The sequence below is a fragment of the Myiozetetes cayanensis genome, unplaced genomic scaffold, assembly GCF_022539395.1.
Source record: "Myiozetetes cayanensis isolate MyiCay16 unplaced genomic scaffold, myiCay2020 scf6-25, whole genome shotgun sequence".
Taxonomy (NCBI): Eukaryota; Metazoa; Chordata; class Aves; order Passeriformes; family Tyrannidae; genus Myiozetetes; species Myiozetetes cayanensis.
In genome coordinates, this window is record NW_026087853.1 from 13501322 (window position 1) to 13518837 (window position 17516).

A 17516-nucleotide genomic window follows, 5' to 3' on the forward strand; every position below is an offset into this window, starting at 1 on the left:
GGTTCGATTCCCGGTCAGGGCCACTCCCCGGGCCAGATGGAGCTCGTTAACCCTTAAAAAGGCAATCCATCTACGTCCTGAGGACCTCTCTGCCACCGTCCAAGCTCGCTTGGCCCCGGCAGATGAACCTTAGGATTAAAGGGTGGGCTCAGTTCCGCGCACACTGTGTCTCACCTAAAAAATCCAATGCGCAGGCTGGAAGGTGGAAAGACCTTCCCCGGATCTTCGCTCGTGAAGACTGGCCATTAAAAAATTAAAAATAATTCAAAGTTCCCAGTAACTCTCCCTGGCTCATTTTTTGTGTCTCTGGAGGCAAGATCTAGCCTGCAGAGGCACTAAAACCCTGTTGTTCCAGATGGTGGAACTGGGTAGGGTCTTTCAGAGAGCATGATCTAGACACGTGCGCTTCTTCAGCATTCATTCATGGCCACCTGCTCTGGAAAGTAATATGGTGCTGTCTAACTGCATTTCCTGAGCTTTCTAAACTCACATTGCTGAAACATGTAGCCCAAAATCCAATCAGTCATAAAAGACAGCTGTAGGTGGTAATAGGTGGCAGAAGTTGAACTTTAGCCTACCCCATCTGCTCATGGACATGTGCAGTGATGGGCAATGTTAGCTGCTCTCTTCTTAATGTATTCTGCTGAAAATAGATAAAGTACTATTGTAGAGGTAATGGGTTTACATCAAGTAGAAGCAGACTAGCTCTCCCTATGTGTAAATTTTCAACCCTATAAAGAGTGAATTTTAATCTAGCTAATATTAAACATACCTTTTAATGCTCCACTCATGTGAAACAGCTTTACACTAAGTACAACATACTTTAATACTATTATGAGGCATATTTTATTTTCACAGTGGGCTAACATCTTCAATGCAGATAAGATCTGGGTCCTGCACTTGTGAAACAAGAGCTTAACAGAGATAAAGTAAAACTTCTGAAACAGTTAGTATGGCTAAGAAAGATATGAGAGTCAAGGAAACAAAAAATGTGTTCTGCTGCCCAGCTACTCTTGTAAAAAAATTTTTACATGACCAGTTAGTCCATCATGCTGCCTACAATGTTAGAAACTAAGCTAGAATGTGATTTGTGTTCCAAACTAGATAGATATGAGGATTTCCTAAAGTTCAATTTTGAGAAAAATATACAGGAGAAAATCCAATAAAACTGCTCAATTGTTTCAAGCCTGAAAAGGTCCTCTGAAAATCCCCAGAATGATATCATTCATTGTGTATTATGAGCAATGTTCATCATAAAAAGGGTTTCTTTCTCATTAGGAATGTAGTCCCTCATTATCTTTTGTCACTGCAGTTCTCCTGATGTTTCCAGCTACAGCATCTTCAGAGGGCCAAACACAACACAGATGTTTCTGCTTAGGGTGAGAACACAGGGAAATGTTCTCTTTGGCAGAGACTTTTCATGATCAAACATGATTTCTTTTTTGGAATTTAGAAGCAAAACTCCAGTGAACTGTCATTCCCATTTAGGATACACACATAAAGCAGTATATGGTACAGTACATGACAGTCAAAACCTGGGCTTTTGGGCCTTGAATATCTACAACAGAAAAAGCTAGATTCCAAATTGCTCATGGCAAAAAAGTACTGTCTTGGTTTATACTTGCATGTTCTTTATTAAGCCAACCACACATTAGAGCTCAAGAAAGAAAAATTCTGACATAATCTAGTAGCTCATTAATTTTATATTTTGTTTTGGTAAAACCATTTGGAGCCAAACTTCAGCTCTCACGGAGTGAAGAGATATGACCTCAGGTGCTGAGTTTTGAAAAGCAATATTCATCGATTAAGACATGCCCAAATAAAGCCTGTTTAGAATTGTTGCTTGGCACTGTTCAGATGTCTTTTTATAGAGTATTATTTTAGCCTGGATATGTACTAAAATTAAAACATAGTATAAATACTATAAATGTAATTATAGTGTGAATATAGAGTATGAATGATATGTATAAACATGTATCATAAACACATATCCATAGTATTTTGGAAAGCATCTATCGAGATTGTCTAGTCCAAGCTCCTGATCAGGAATAGTTTATATACATAGCAAAACCACATAAATATTAATGGAATTATTGTGTTAGAAGGAAAGACCATGCTATATAAAGAACGGCCCATTTTAGAGGTTTTTTCTCCTTTGAGCTATAGCTGAATGGAGTCTGGATTCATGATTGGGACTTAATGGTTGCCACGCATGATGAACTCTTCCTCATAAAATTCCGATCATATTAAAAGCCAGTGTAAATCTATGATATAATGGTATATAACTGATATGAATATATCATCTCTGATATGACCTCATGCACATCCCTAGCCAGCACATTTTGTAGCTGTAGTGTTATGGAGATGTATGTGTTCATTCAAAGTACGTTCCTTCCACTTGATTTTAATGTTTTGGTGCTAAAAGGTTTTCTTCCTTCCCAGGTGCTGATATAAATACTCAAGCCAGTGATAATGCCTCTGCCCTTTATGAAGCCTGTAAAAATGGACATGTACATATTGTGGAGTTTCTTTTGTCCCAAGGAGCAGATGCTAACAAAGCCAATAAGGATGGCCTGTTACCTCTTCACATAGCAGCCAAAAAAGGGATTTGCGAGTAAGTTTTATTTATTTCATAGTTTCATCTTTTAGACAATAATCCAATATTCCTATGAAAAGGAAAATGTAATGTTTCAGATCTAATTCTTGGCATTATGAGCAAGGGAGCTACTAGTTGAGAATGGGGGTTTCTGCTAGCAGAGCTTGGGCCAGAAATTCTGAAGAGTGTGTTTGCAGGTTGAGATGGGATGGGGTGAGCAGGAATGCAGGGTAAAAGATTTCTTTAACTTTACCAAGACATCACCTGTCACAGCTAAATAACATCACGTATCTTGGAAGTAGATTAAACTGAGCTCCTCAAAACATTCTTGAGATGAAATTAAAAAAGTATTGGTGGAGAATGTTAGTCCTCAATAGTTTTTGCAGTGTAGTTTCCTACATGAGTCCATTGTGATTCTTCTGCACAAGAAGAAGATCTTGGATTCATCTCTGCTATGTTCAGGTTTTATTGACAATAATTCAGTTGCCTACAGCAGGAAGTGGTTAAGTGAATCTCTAGGGCATTAGTGAGATTGTTGCTAGAATATAGTGTTCAGTTCTGGTATCCTCCCTTTCAGAAACCTTTCAGGAAATTGGAATAGCTTCAGAAAAGAAGGACAAGAATTGCTCATGGTCTGGAAAATATATTTTATTACTGAGTGATTAAATAACTCCTAATTATAGCAGACACATGCATAAAAAGACCCGGTGGTTTCTATCTGAAATGAAACATGTTTGGGATAGAGCTGAGCACATTCTTTGAACAGTGAGAATAGTAATAGTAGAAAAAACAACTAGGAATCAGGTAGATTTTTACAGTCCTCTGAAATAGATGTGTTTCTGGGAAAGGGACAAACTCTACAGTCTGCGATAAAGGATATAATTTAGAAGATGCTGTCTAGGATGGGATTTTTGCACTGTCATGTAAATAGCGTTTACCCAGCTCTTTCAAAATTTGGGACATTTGCTTCTGAACCTGGACTCCATAGCATGTACTTCTGATCCTACAGCAAGTTTTAGTTCCTGCCTTTAACCCCTCACTGCTGGAAGGGTGAGCGACCCACACTTATTTTGCAAAACAAAGTCACATCTTGCAGTGACAAACCCCTTTTCTGACTGTAGAGGACTCTTCTGACTATGGCAGATTCTATTAAAATACTTCTAGGAACAGGCAAATGAGACAACAAGCAAATGAGAGAGTCTATCCAACTGCAATGACTGTTTCTGGGCAATACAGCTATCTTTGCAGACAACTGCTAGAGTGGATTCTTACATATTTCACAGTGTCTAAAGAATAAAAGCTTTTGACATCATTACACCCTCCCATAATGCTTTTCATCCTATCATATAGGTTTGCTTGGGATTGTCAGTTAAGCTTGTCAAAACACTTTGTTAGACCTCAGGATATTAATTTTCTGTAGTTGAAGTCGGTTTACTTGTGCAAGCTGTGTATTCTAGAGGGAAGCTCAATGTCAAATTATGTAACAGGTTTATACACTTCCAGCATGTTCAAGGACACCCCACACAGATTAATGCAAGTATCGTTCAAAATTTTCTCCAGGGTTTGATTTACAAAGACATTTCCTTGTGCCAGAGACAGAACCCAGTTCCAGTTGCTCACTTTTGAAAAAGTTTATCTTAAAGTACAGTAAGTTGGACTGTATCCAGTTTGTATAAGGAGTCCGACCCACCTCTCTTAATATTCTCCTCCCCTCAACAGTCCCACACCACAACCTGAAAAGAAATTTACGTGGAGACTCTGCAACGTGAGTCCACCCCCATGCACGAAAGCAAGAGCTTGATTCATATCTTATATCTGTTATTCCTGACAACCAGCAGCATAAATGAGACCAGAATTTAGGCCAAACTCTGTTTTCCTTCACTTGCAAAAGACTGAGCACAAATTTTTATGCACAACTGCTGCAAACTAAGTGCAAGAGAAAGACAAAAGAAAGAGATAGTCTCTTATAAATATTTATCTAAATGACAAAGCTTTAGCCCAATTGGCTGATTATTCTTAATTCCTTTGGTATTCAGTAAAATAACACCCTTCATGGTGACCTCTGTATTCATGCAGATCTAGTATGTAATTCTGCAGGAATTCCACACTTCAACTTTTTGCCAGAGCACGAAGGCTCCTTACCATCAAAAAGCCAAGAATGTGGTCCCAGGGCTCAACTGTCAACTCTTGTTGCTTGCTGTTTGTTTATTTTAAATGACACCTTGTCAATACTGACCTGAAATTCGTAACAGTCATCTCATGAGCTGTAGGACAATTGCAAGCAGTCATTTAACTCTTTCCTCCTCAGAACTGCGATGCTGAGAAGGGAAGACTTTGTGAAGTGTGACCAGACTTATTAAGTAAATAGAAATCAGTAAACTCTTGGCACACTCCTACTAAGGATGCTCCACTTCCTGCTCCATATAATTTCTAACAAATAGAAATCACAGAAGCAGGTGTCAGGGATAAGTAGAAACTTGGCACCATTTCAAAACTGTACACAAAGCTCAGCCCGGTGACAGATATGGGCTGTAGTCTGACTTCTCTGGTCTTGGCTGCCTTCACTTCAGCTGCATTCTCCCTATAGAGAGACAATAAAGGCTTCAGAAATAGAAGCACCATATTACTGAACCAATCCACTTTAAAGGGTGAGAAAAAGAGACAAGTTCAAGCTACACAATTAAATTGATACAAATTTGATATTTCCTGCTTATCATACCAAAACAAATGTGGAGTACAGGGACTGTACTGATCTCTAGGACACTCCAGAGTTTGGATGCAGAGCCTGAGTGTGGCACCCCTGCAGAGAGGTTCAGGTCCCCCTTGCAGACAGAAATGATGCAGTGCCTCTTTAACTCAGATGTGAAGAGCTGGCTGAACCGCATACGCTGGAGGGAAAGAACAAAACAGACGCTTAAATCTTCAAAACATTTGATCATGGGATGACTAATGCTGGTACTTGGCATGGTGTCCTCGCAGTGCTCTGTGCCCTTTTTGTTATTAGGCTCTTACAGAACATTTGCTGATGGTGGGAAGTTGCCAACTCACCAGCACCCAAACCTCTTGCTCCCTGGCGAGTGTCACAGTGCTGGAAAACTAGTGCGGCTGCTTAGAGAAAAAAAGTGCTTAATTTCCCAAGATATTTACATAATTTAGAAAGCCTTTTTGTTTAAAAATGAGATGTAGAAGTAACTTGGAGACATCAGTAGTCCACCATGTAAATAGGAACATAATCCTGTAAAGTGTAATGCATCTTCAACTCTTATTTAAGCTCCTGGGAGCGTTGGAGGCTCAGTCTTTCACAGGATCATTTCACAGGATCACAAGATTGTCACAGACAAAGATTTTACTGAGACTGGCACTTATGTTTGGATTAGTTCATTATGTAAATATATGTTTGAGGGCCCAGTGTTGGGACTAGCCACTGCAGTCAAGCTGAAGATTCGCAGCATTTTAAAAGAGACATACTACATGATAGGAAACTGAGCTTTGCATGGTTGTGTGTTACCAGAGCTATTGGCTGCTAGATAGAGGAGTCTGCACAGGAGGGAAAAAAAGAAGTTGTGCTTGGCTTGCTGACTCCCACTAGTTCCTATTTAGATATCCCTTTCTCCACAGGCATTATGTAGGGAGCATGGTCATCTCCAGAGACAGCAGGCAGACTCAAGCTGGATGGTCCCTAGTCTCTGTCTGAAAGAACTGTAAGGTGACTTGTCTGTATCAACCTAGCACCTTGGCTAAACTGCCCAACTTTAAGAGCAGGAAATGAAAGTTTAACCCATTGCGTTGGTCATGAAGCTCCAATGACACCTATGCAGACATAAAAATGATCACAAATTCACAACTGCAGGGCTCCTATACATCATATATTTGAAATTCACGTTACGTAATGAGAGCAGCTTGATTTATGGTGTTGTGTTTAAGGCCACATCATGCATTCCAATAGCAGTCCCTCACTACTGGGGTTTAGGACTTGGCTGTACATTTTTTCTCCCTTGGCTAAAACATGGAGACCAGTCTGGAGAATATTTTTATTTCTTTTTCTCCCCTTTACTAATTGTCCTTTAGGCTCTCCATGATCTGGGACGAACACTGACAGCCCCATGGATTTGCCACAGCCAAAAGCCACACAGTGAGGGCCTCCAAGATAGGGATCAATGTAGGGCAATAACTGAATTGTAAAATCTGCCAGGGGAGGCCTGAGAACCAAATACATATTTTAACCTATGCCTTTTTCTGTGTCTGTGAGCCACAAGACCTGCCAGCACTTCATGTTGGCACCCTTCTCTGCTGAGCAATAAAGCAACCCCTACAAAGGTGAGGAGATACAGCCTTTCTGCTGGCACCTCAGGCTGGAGGATGTGTGCCTTTTTCTCTAGTCCTACCCACAGCATGATGATGAAGGTGCAGGACATCTGGTAGATCCTGGCTGGTTGTCTGCCATTTGGGCTGTGGAACCTAGGAGAAGTTACATGAGGATAGATGAGTGCCAGAATGTCGCCCCTGTAGCTGCCATTACATCACAGAAACTGGGTGGTAATTAAAAAAAAAGTGTTCCTCAGTTAGAGAGGGGGTCACGCAACTCACATTTTTGGCAAGGTAGGAGCAGAGAGAGTTGTTGACAGGTTTAAAGTTTACATTCCGGTTTCTCTCCTGTGCCCAAGTTAGCAGGCTCTGTCTTACAGGTACAACCATAAAGCTATGATTTACTGTAGGATTGTAAATCCCCTCGAGCTCACCACTGTTCACTGACTCTCCTGCTGGCAGGATTGTCTCCATGCTGATCCCTGTGACCAGCCGCACCCGCGTCAAACGTAGTGGCATCAGCCCCCTGCACTTGGCAGCCGAACGGAACAATGATGACATCTTGGAGGAGCTGATAGATGCTGGCTACGAGGTCAACAGTGCCCTCTCCAATGAGCGGTCCTGCCTTTATGAGGACAGACGCACCACTCCCCTCTATTTTGCAGTTTTTAACAACAATATCTATGCCACAGAGCTCCTGCTGCAAGCCGGAGCCAACCCCAATGTTGACCTCATCAATCCATTACTCATCTCCATCCGTCACGGCTGCATGAAGACCATGAAACTGCTCCTTGACCATGGAGCAAACATTGATGCCTATATATCAACTCATCCCACCACATTTCCAGCTACCATCATGTTTTCAATGAAGTACCTCTCTGTGCTGAAATATCTCCTGGATCTGGGCTGTGATGCAAGTTCCTGTTTTGAGTGTCAGTATGGGAATGGCCCCCACCCTGCATTAAATTACAGACGGGAAAGACTTAATGATCCTCAGCTGACCAAGGAGCCAACTGTAGTACAGGTAAGCACTTCCTAGTCTACCTGTAGGACTGCTGAGGACAACTCCTACCCACAGATCTTTACAAATTTAGTTTATTTTTTCTCCCAACTTTCTGGTGAGAGAAGCTGCCACCATCCCTACTTTATTTACAGAAAAAAGGCTCGGTAAGTGTCTGTGAATGTTCCAAGTTCACATTCAATGACATCAGGAAGATAGGCAACAGCAGCTTGACTTCACAGTGAATTATAACCATCTTGACAGTCTTACCGGCAGTTCTACCATATTCTTTTTCTCTGGGCCTGAGGTGCAGGAGTGAGGCATATTTTCCTGACAGATGTATGGGTGGTAGCATACAGATAGTAGAAACCTGCTTTTTTTCATATGCCCTGTAAGATTTGTTTTGTCTGATACAGAATTTTAGCTACTGGTTACATTAAAATTGTCTAGTGCTTCACTTTATGAGGGTAGTGAATGTAAATATTTGCAACCTCTAAGTCTACTGGCTAAGCAGGCATGGAGAGAGAACATAAATTATTACATTAGCCATATGACTGTGAGTTATATTTGAAGTTTTCACAAGAGGTTAGGAGATTTAGATCCATAATTTCATATTTTCAAAGACACAGATTTTACATATGCACATTTTATACATGTATCTTTGCAGTACTTTCCAAAGTGCAGCTGGGCTCAGCTTCCATTGTGCTGGAATTGGACTCTCAGTCCCTTAAATGGACTTTGGAGAATCTCAGATTACTTTTTTTTTCTGATTTCTGTTTGTTCTCTCCTTCCAGTATATCTCAAATGAAGTCTGACCATCCACTCAAAATTTGCTATCCTTCAAAATGCTAAACAAAAAAAGAAATTTCAGCACATCAGTCTTTCTATTTTGCAAAGAATCGGGGAAGAAATAAATCAGGTTCTATCTAGCTTAAGTGTAGCTCTGAGGGGTTCAGAAGAATCTCAAAGACATGGTTACCAATAAATGTTCTTCAGTGGCAGAAAGAATAAAGGAAAACATTAAAAGATCCTAGGAAATCTTTACCTTATTATCAGTCCTGTCTTCCGAAAGATTTTACTCTCCAGTAACACATCTGGAGAAAAAAAAACCAACAAAAAAAATCTTATAAAGAAGATGGTAAGAGTCCATCACAATAATCTTTTATCCCAAACGGAGCTGATTTTTCCCTGAGAATGTTTGCCACAGCAAAATTCTTCCAGGATTCCACTTTTTTTCTCAAAGAAAAATTAATAAAATGTATCGTCTCCAGTCTTTGATCCATGATATGGTAACATGTAGAGTGAACAGAGAGATGGAATTCCAAGGCAGGGAGAGAGGGTTTGTATGTAGCCCTCTATGGTGTCCTAGCCACTCAAAAATTGTTCCCTCTGGATCTCACCTAAAACTATTGCCTAACAAAATATTTGGTCACTCACAGAATAGTCATCTCCTCAAAGGTCAGACCACATGAGCCAGAGGTAGCAAAAGCTATATAAAATTTTATCTGTGCCTAGAGAGAGAGCAGTAAGGGACAAATGCATACACAAAAAAAAGCAGTCCTTTCCCTCTAATATTTTTTTTAATTGCTTTTACTGCTAGGATTTTGGTTAACAAAAGTAAAGCATGTGTGGTGTAGCTTCAAGATATATAGTTATGCTATGGTTTGTGTTCTGAAATACAGAGAGTCTTACGAAACTATAGACTTCTCCACACAAAGGATGTGCATTTTCTATTTTCTTGTGTAAGATTATGTAAGGGCAATAAATCTGAATGATTAGTCTTTGTAAGACTGAGCTACTGTGAGTGGATTTGGAAAATGCATTACTATAAATCATTACTGATGCCAGTAAATTAATGTGTCCCGGAGAAAGTGAACGCAGAAAAATGGTTGCTGCCTCCCTCTACATTTCCAGAATTGCTGTCAAATCCATGAAGGTGGGGAGAGTGGTGCCGTACTGCTCTGAGACGGCATTCAGGTTTCTGCCTAGGGTGCAGGCTCAGAGCCACTTTGTCCCTGAGTTAATCCCACTGCCTGCAGTTGCAGGTTTGGATTATTTTCCTACAATTTTCTGTGTTTATTTTTCTGCAATGTCTTTTAAAACATGTTCATTCCAGAAAATGTTTTTGTAGATTGAGCTTGTGAATAGGGAAGAGAGAAAGAGGCAGGCAAGGTCTCTGAGAGAGACAAGAACAGAGCAAGTAAGATCCACTGCATTATTGCTCTAAGGGTCTTCATTTAAACTCTGATAAAGCAGTTGCTGCATGGAGGTGGCAGTGCAGATCCCCATCTGGCACATCCTATGGGTAACTGCATGGCAGTGGCATATGCACTGGAAAAGGACAGCCAGGTATACTAACTGCAATTCCTATAAGCAGTCCAGGTAGGAAACTGTGGGTTGTCCACTGTGATCCTTCTGACATCACTGTATCTAGTTTTTCTGGGAAACACTACACAGTAATGTTCATTGAAAAATAAGAGTCAGAAGAGTTGTAAACACCTCTGTGAATGCTCCCATCCTGAGTAAGATAGCCTTATTTTCTGCAACTTCATTCCTTACTGGGTGAGATAATATCATTTTATTTCTGAATAAGAGTATCCACACAACAGTTTAATGCATTTTGAGTTAGGACTCGTGGATGTATAATCAAATTTGATCTAGTTACAGGAGCTTAGACTGGAAGAGGTTTAAGCTGGTGCATTTTGTTTCCAATTTGGTGTGAGCTTGGAGGGTGTTTGCATACAGTCTCAGTGATGGATGGTGCTTAAGCCACCATAATTCAATTGGATTCAGCTGTGTGCCTGAGTTCTTATTCACACAGCATGATTTAATTCATGTTAAACTTCCTGACTGTTCACATGCAGATACGTCCACAAATATCTTCATCATATGCAGAACACTAGAAGAGACAGATGAGGCTGACTGGTGTAATATACATATTTAGGTTAAAGTGGGAAGAAAAGTCACTACTTTTTTGAAATAAAACTGCCTAAAGTCAGGTTCTTAAGTCTGTTCTGCAGTATCTCCATAAACAGCCCACCATGCAATGGCTCAGAGTGCTCTGCAGCTTGCACTGTGGGCAATAGAAAATTTGCCTGATCCAGGACTGAGTAAGGAAGATGCCTCTCTATTAGGCCCAGGATAGTTCTCCCATAGTGAGTAAAACTGCCTGGGATTCATCTGGGTAGAGACTTCTTCCATTCTCACAACTTATTTCTAATGAGGTGTTTGGTCACCAAAAGCTGCAGACACTAGTGGGTTCACAAGAAGCAGGAGATGCTGTGCTCTGCTGAATCTCCCTCTTTCCCTAAGCCTCCTTTTGCACAGTTGCCCCACAGAGCCCCTCTGAAGATGGGAAGCGACCCAGAATGCTTGGTCATAGTGCTCTGGGCTGCATGGACCTTTCAGCAGCCCCTCACTGACTTAGGACAACTTTCCCTTGCCCTCACACTTCTGTGGAAGTAGGACCTTTGGACTTGTAAACAATTCAGCATTCTTCCATGCTCCAGAGCTAAGACTTCACATGGGATTTGTGTCATCCTGGGATTGTAAAGAGCGGTTCTACTCTCAGTTGTCAAAGAATAGGCTTTTGTTTTCTGAAGGGAAACTGGTGATTTCCTCACAGCTGGTAGAAGGGTGGGACCATCAAAGTTGTCAGGGTTATTGCTATTGTTGATGTTTCCACAAGAGCATTCATATCCCACTGACTGTAGTTAATCTGTTTTTCCTTGAAGTTTTGTGAAATGGTGTCCACTCCAGAGATAAGTCGCTGGGCTGGGCCAATCATTGATGTTCTCCTGGATTATGTGGGTAACGTGCAGCTCTGTTCCCGGCTAAAGGAGCACATTGACAGCTATGAGGACTGGGCCATCATTAAAGAAAAAGCAGGTATGGTCACCCAGGAGAGAATCTGACACAACTAGTCCCATTGTTAGATTCAAAAGCTCAGTCACCATCTCCTCATTTCCATAAAATGGAAGGGATCTCCCTACTGTGACTGAATTATACTTTGGACCAGGTATTAGGCACTAGAAATTTCTGCAGTGTCACTGACTGTGATGTGAAATGTACATCAGGCATGGATTTGACTCACTGGGAATGAGCATTGCGATGCAGAAAGGCCCATTTGGCTGTAGCTGGGGTGCCGTCAGGTCAGGACAGGTGGGCAGCGTGACAATCCCCACAGCAGCCTCATGACCAGAGGCGTTTAAAACCTTTATTTCTACTGTGCTCTCCTAAATATCCTTTCCCTCAGGATATAAAGTCTTTCATAGATAGTATCAGAATTAGTTTTCTGGCACCAAGCTAAATTTGGTACCTACTGCATTTATTTTCAGTGGGAAGGCTGAATACTTTGAAGTGGCTTATATAGATCCTCCTAGAAAACCCATTACTAAGGCTGAGATGGGTACAGCACCCCACTCTCCAACCCCGCTTTCTTCCCTGTGTCATGTCCCAGAAAGATGATCTATCAGTCTCAGACACCTTATCCCTTCATTACAGAAAACCACTCCTTTTTATATTTCTTCTCCCATTTTCCTCTTCACACTGTTCTGGCCAAGCTGAGCTGTCCATTTGAAGTTAAAACTGTCCTGCTGATGTTTCTGACCTACCTGTCTTTCAGAACCTCCACGACCTCTTTCCCATCTTTGCCGCATCAAGGTACGAAGCCTGGTTGGAAGAAACCGCATTAAGCTTCTTGACACCTTGCCACTCCCAGACAGACTGATCCGATACTTACAGTACAATTACACACAGTGACCCCAGGCATGCTGGATATGCAATGGCTTCCCGGCATGGCACCCAGCATCACCAGCATGGCAAGGGCCCACAGCGGGGAGAAATTGCTGCTGGCTTGGTCAAGCACCCTCCAATGACTAATCTAAGAGAAATATGCTTTTGAAGCATGAGTGAGAAGAAAATGGAGGAGACAGAGCTAAACATAGGACTGTTGCTAGATTTTTCAAGAGCAAACACATATGATTCACCTCTGAGCTTGGTCTGCAAAGAACAAGAAATGAAAGCTGACAGTGACAAATAAGTAGTACCAATACTTGGTGAGGAATACAAAGGTATCCTGGGGTTGTGATGAAGCTTAGGGTCCTTGCTGTGATCACAATTAAGAAATTGTTGAGAGTCAACATATTTGGGAAGACAATCACAGTTCCTTCACTGACTGAGATTTTTATTGTACTTTCTATTCTATTGTTTGGATTTCTGTGAAGTGTGCTGATTGCTAATTCTCTGATACTTTTACACCACCTTGCTAACACTTTTACTTTCTTTTTTTGTACCTTTCTTATTGAGTAGAGTACTTGATTTCTGAACATTCAAATCTCAGAATTATTCAATAGACTAAAATCCAGAAATTATGAAGCCTTTAAAAATCAAGGCAAGGTTTGTTTAAGGAGAAAGTAAGAACTGTATTTGCACATAGTGAATGGAGTTCATTCTGTATTACATTTGCAATGTCATTCTGCTTGAAAGAATTTCCTAGACTGGGGATTTGAAAGCAAATCTGAGGGCTTTTTTTTTCCTTGGTATAAATGAGAAGTAGCTGCACTGTAAACAGTAGGTTTACACTGTCATGAATCTGGTGTCAGAACACAGCAAAGCCCTAGAGGACAGGGAACAGAGGGTTGTGTGAAGGAGAGAGGCAACACTATTAAACCAACTTAATCTGTTCCTCCCCTGGAAGATCTTATGTCTACAAACCCAGCCTTTCCTAACTCTCTGGACCTCTGTGGCTATAACAATACCATCAACGGAAGAAAGGGAAATTTCTTCAAAAATATGGAAGTCAGACTTCAAAATTTATGAAACTGAAACCCAGAATTAGGCTTCCAAATCCTTGTTTAGGTGCCTTAACAACGTCAAGTTGCTTATACCAGGTGTAGTTCCACTGAAGCCAGTGGGATCACATTTAATGTCAGATATTAGTGAGGCAGACTAAAAACCTTAGGATTTATCCCTGAATTTTCTGACTGTGGAAGTCTGAAATATTTGTTAACTCCTTTTGACACTGATAAAAGTTATTATCTTAGCTTCTTTGGAAATTAGGTCACCTATTTACAGCTCAGATCCTCAACTGATTTATGGCAGCTTAACAAGTTACCATCTATCTGCTGAACAACTATAATTGTCCGTGAAATTCTTTTATTGAAGTTTTTAACAAGTCACATTCCCTCACAGCTGGGGAGGCCAAGGAGCCCATGAGTGGTTACTGGCAGTGACTATGGCTCAGTTGACAGGTGTGACCTGCTGAACTGCTTTGATGAGTGCTTCATTCCTGACTAGGTACCTAAGGAAGAATGAAAGAACTGAAATTTGGAACGACGTCTATGCAGATCTTATGCTAGAAGCACACTCATTCTTACTTTAGGTGATAAAGGAGCTGTGCATCATGATCTGCTTGGAGTCCTCACCAGAGACATGGCAGATTTGGTTTTATTTGTTGGTCTGCATACCATACATGGAATCAGATAAAAATGTAAGTAAGGAAAATGCACTGCACTGACATTTATTTGTGTGGAGTTTTATACCTTAACACGGGACTAAAGTGTGTTGCACACATACAAGTCTGTCTGGGCACACTAGTTCAGATTCTGTGATGACTTTGTGGGAAATGTGCTCAGCACTTGTGGGACAGGATGTGAGCAGAAGAAAAATTGGTTACAGCTATGACATTCTGCCCATCGCTGTCCCCTACCCAAATGCAAAAGCTGAACAACCAACAGACTTCCAGTTTACACTGAACGATGATCTTCTTGCAAAGCTTTGGAAAGTCAGGTGATATTTCATCCAGTGACTTCCTTTACTGTCAATTTAGAATCTACCCCCTTGTCCTCCTTCACTGTGAACAGGGAATTGCTTTAGGTTAGAAAAATATTGGATGGAGAGAAAAGGGTGGGGTACAGGAAATCTCTAGACCAGTTCTGCCAGTGAAGGCCCTGTGTTGATAAGCAGTACCTTGAGATAGAAAATCACCTGTGGAGTTCATGCATCTCTCACTTTCTGGGGATGAACAGCGAAGGTCTAGGTCCTACTCACATTGATATAAATCAGAAGAAAAGTCCTTGAAATTAAATAAGTGTAACAAAGCAGAGTTGTAGAGGGTGATGGATACAAACACAGCTTGCTGGAGACCACTTTAATGTTTGTTTGGTGCACGGTGACAACCCTGGCTGATAGAAAGGATGCACAATCACCAACTGCATGTATAACCAGAGAGGTGGAATTTCATAAGCTATCCCAAAATGGCAACTTCCCCTGAGCCAACATTGTTGTGTCCACAACAGTCTAGCAAGTTGCAATTTCTTATGTTCTTGGAGAAGTTGAAACTAGGTTTGAATGGCACAAATATGGAAAGCCCATTTCTTCTTTCAGCCAAGAGATCTTCATTTCTATTGGGAGACCCAGGTCCTGGTTTGCTGTCAACCATCTGTCCTGAGCAGGAGTCACTAAGCTGGAGAGCACTGGTCTGATGGGAATGTAACACAACTGTGGGAAGGATAAGTGCATGCTGTGCACAGAAACTGAGGTGAGAAGAGTCTGTCTATTAGAGGGGGAATTTGGTAATTATAATGTTATTGAGTCCTTTCTGCTTGATCATTACAGCAAATCTTCACATACTCAGTTTACAATTATTTGCACTGAAATGGAGCCCACTACCTCTCCACTCCGTCATTGACATACTATTTTGTGCAAAATACTGAATCTGCAAGAATTCAATGTGCCTTTAATGCATCTACCTAGAAGTTACTGTGAAAAGAAAAATAGCCCAAAACCCAACCAAACCAGGCTTTATAAGCAGATCAGTAGTTCTAGTGCAAAGTAAAGTGGCTTGTTTTTACTGAGTGTGACAAACATACTCCTTCCAAGACAATGACTTTATGTGAAATGTTCTAGGAATATTTCATGACCAGGTTACTGTACTTTTTTTACTGCAAAATGTGCAATTCACTTGATGTTCTTGTGCACTTTTTTGATTTTTTTTTTAATTTCATTTTGTATGAAAGCTTTTTGATTTACCTTTCCCTTCCCACTATTTATAAAAGCTATCGTGGTTTTAGAAGTTTTAAATTGCATTGTTCTAGTAAATAGCAGCTCTCAAATGTTGTGTTTTCCTCTTTCAAACAAAGTATGAATAAACAAGTATATTCTGAAGAGTTATCAGCTGTCCTGAATAACAACAGCCAAACACAAAAATATCCAGGAACATTCTGAATCAATCCAAGCTTGAACAATTAATAATTCTGATGTTAATCTCAGGGATGAGAGAACAGTACATATTACTAGAGAGGAGACAGAGTTGCTATTCTTTGCAAACCTTTTAGAAAGTCTCACACATCCCCATTCAGAGATTCTGAATATACTTAACAATTGTCTTCTGTTCATTTATGTTTTACTTCACTGCTGCTCCAGTTCAAAGCCCCAGCAAGGGCCATCCATGTCACAAAGGATTTTAAAAAGTAACATTAGTTTAAATCTGAGAGTAAGAGCATAAATATCTGAGTCAGAAGTCATTTAGAATGATCTGGTTCAATCCTTTAAAAAATGCTATTCTATTACATTGAAAATGTACAGCAATATACATTCAAATAAGAAAGACTTTAAAAGAAGAAAAAGAAAACAAAGAATTTAATATTCAAAAGATAGAAACTTGATTTTAACTCTCTTCTTTCTCTGGATTTCTTCAGAAATAAAATTTATACAGAGGCTATCCACTTTGCCAAGTATTTTAATTTTGATAGAAATCCATTTTCTGGTGTGATGCACAGCACTTTGAAATTTCCCTTCTGAATTCAAGCAGGACCACTTGTGCATAGCAATCTCTGCAATACCTGTAGTTCATTCCATTACCTGCTCTGCTTACCCAAACCAATACCAAGGAGGTTGCTCTGCATTGATAGTACTGAGACAGAGTTCAACATCTCGCTTCATCTGGATTACAAAAGTGACATAGAGCTATTGATGGACCCCCATTTTCATGTAAAAAAATTCCTTGCCTACAGCTCTGTAAATTAAAAGCCACTGTTCTCCAATTAACTTCAGTGGGGGTGCTGCCTCTGTTTTCTGTTAGTCTCTTTGTGGAGTGGGACAGTTTCCTCACAGATTTTTTTTCCAAAAAGGGAAAGGCATCTATGTTCCTATCTTCTCTTCTGGATCAAGAGCTAACCTGATGTCTTTAACATCTAAATCAGCTCTTTACCACCTCACACCTTACATGCAGTTGCAGGTATGTGCTACCAAAGACAGTTCCTGCTCTCTCTCCTATAGGAATAGTCTGTGCAGGACTGATACATACATTAAGTACTGGTAGCAGGGAGAAAGCAATGAAAGCCATCTCCACTTCTACTTTTGCCTTGCTCTACTAACACATTACAGATGTTGTTTCCAACATATCCTAACGCAAGTTGCAACCTGGTTATGCAACACCAAGACCCATCAGAAGATCCAAAATGGCACTCAGATGATAATGTGCCTCAGATGATAATTTTCTCATGACTGCAATGTACTTGAACAAAGTGTTGCCTGTTTTTCCCCTTGCAGAGATACCAGGAGTCATAAAGAGCTACACTAGTCAGAGACCAAACTGATCAAGGTCACTTTTTA

General features: G+C 40.6%; 1 protein-coding gene across 1 annotated transcript in view; it reads left to right on the top strand.

The window, feature by feature from the left end:
• The window catches only part of ASB2 (ankyrin repeat and SOCS box containing 2), a 33513-nt gene extending 16241 nt beyond the window's left edge, over positions 1-17272 (top strand). Inside the window, exons 7-10 of the mRNA XM_050336770.1 lie at positions 2443-2614; positions 7364-7925; positions 11636-11789; positions 12526-17272. Of these exons, the coding sequence (XP_050192727.1) occupies positions 2443-2614; positions 7364-7925; positions 11636-11789; positions 12526-12662 (1025 nt within the window). The 3' untranslated portion in view covers positions 12663-17272. The remainder of the gene's footprint in view (positions 1-2442; positions 2615-7363; positions 7926-11635; positions 11790-12525) is intronic.
• Positions 17273-17516: the final 244 nt, after the last annotated feature.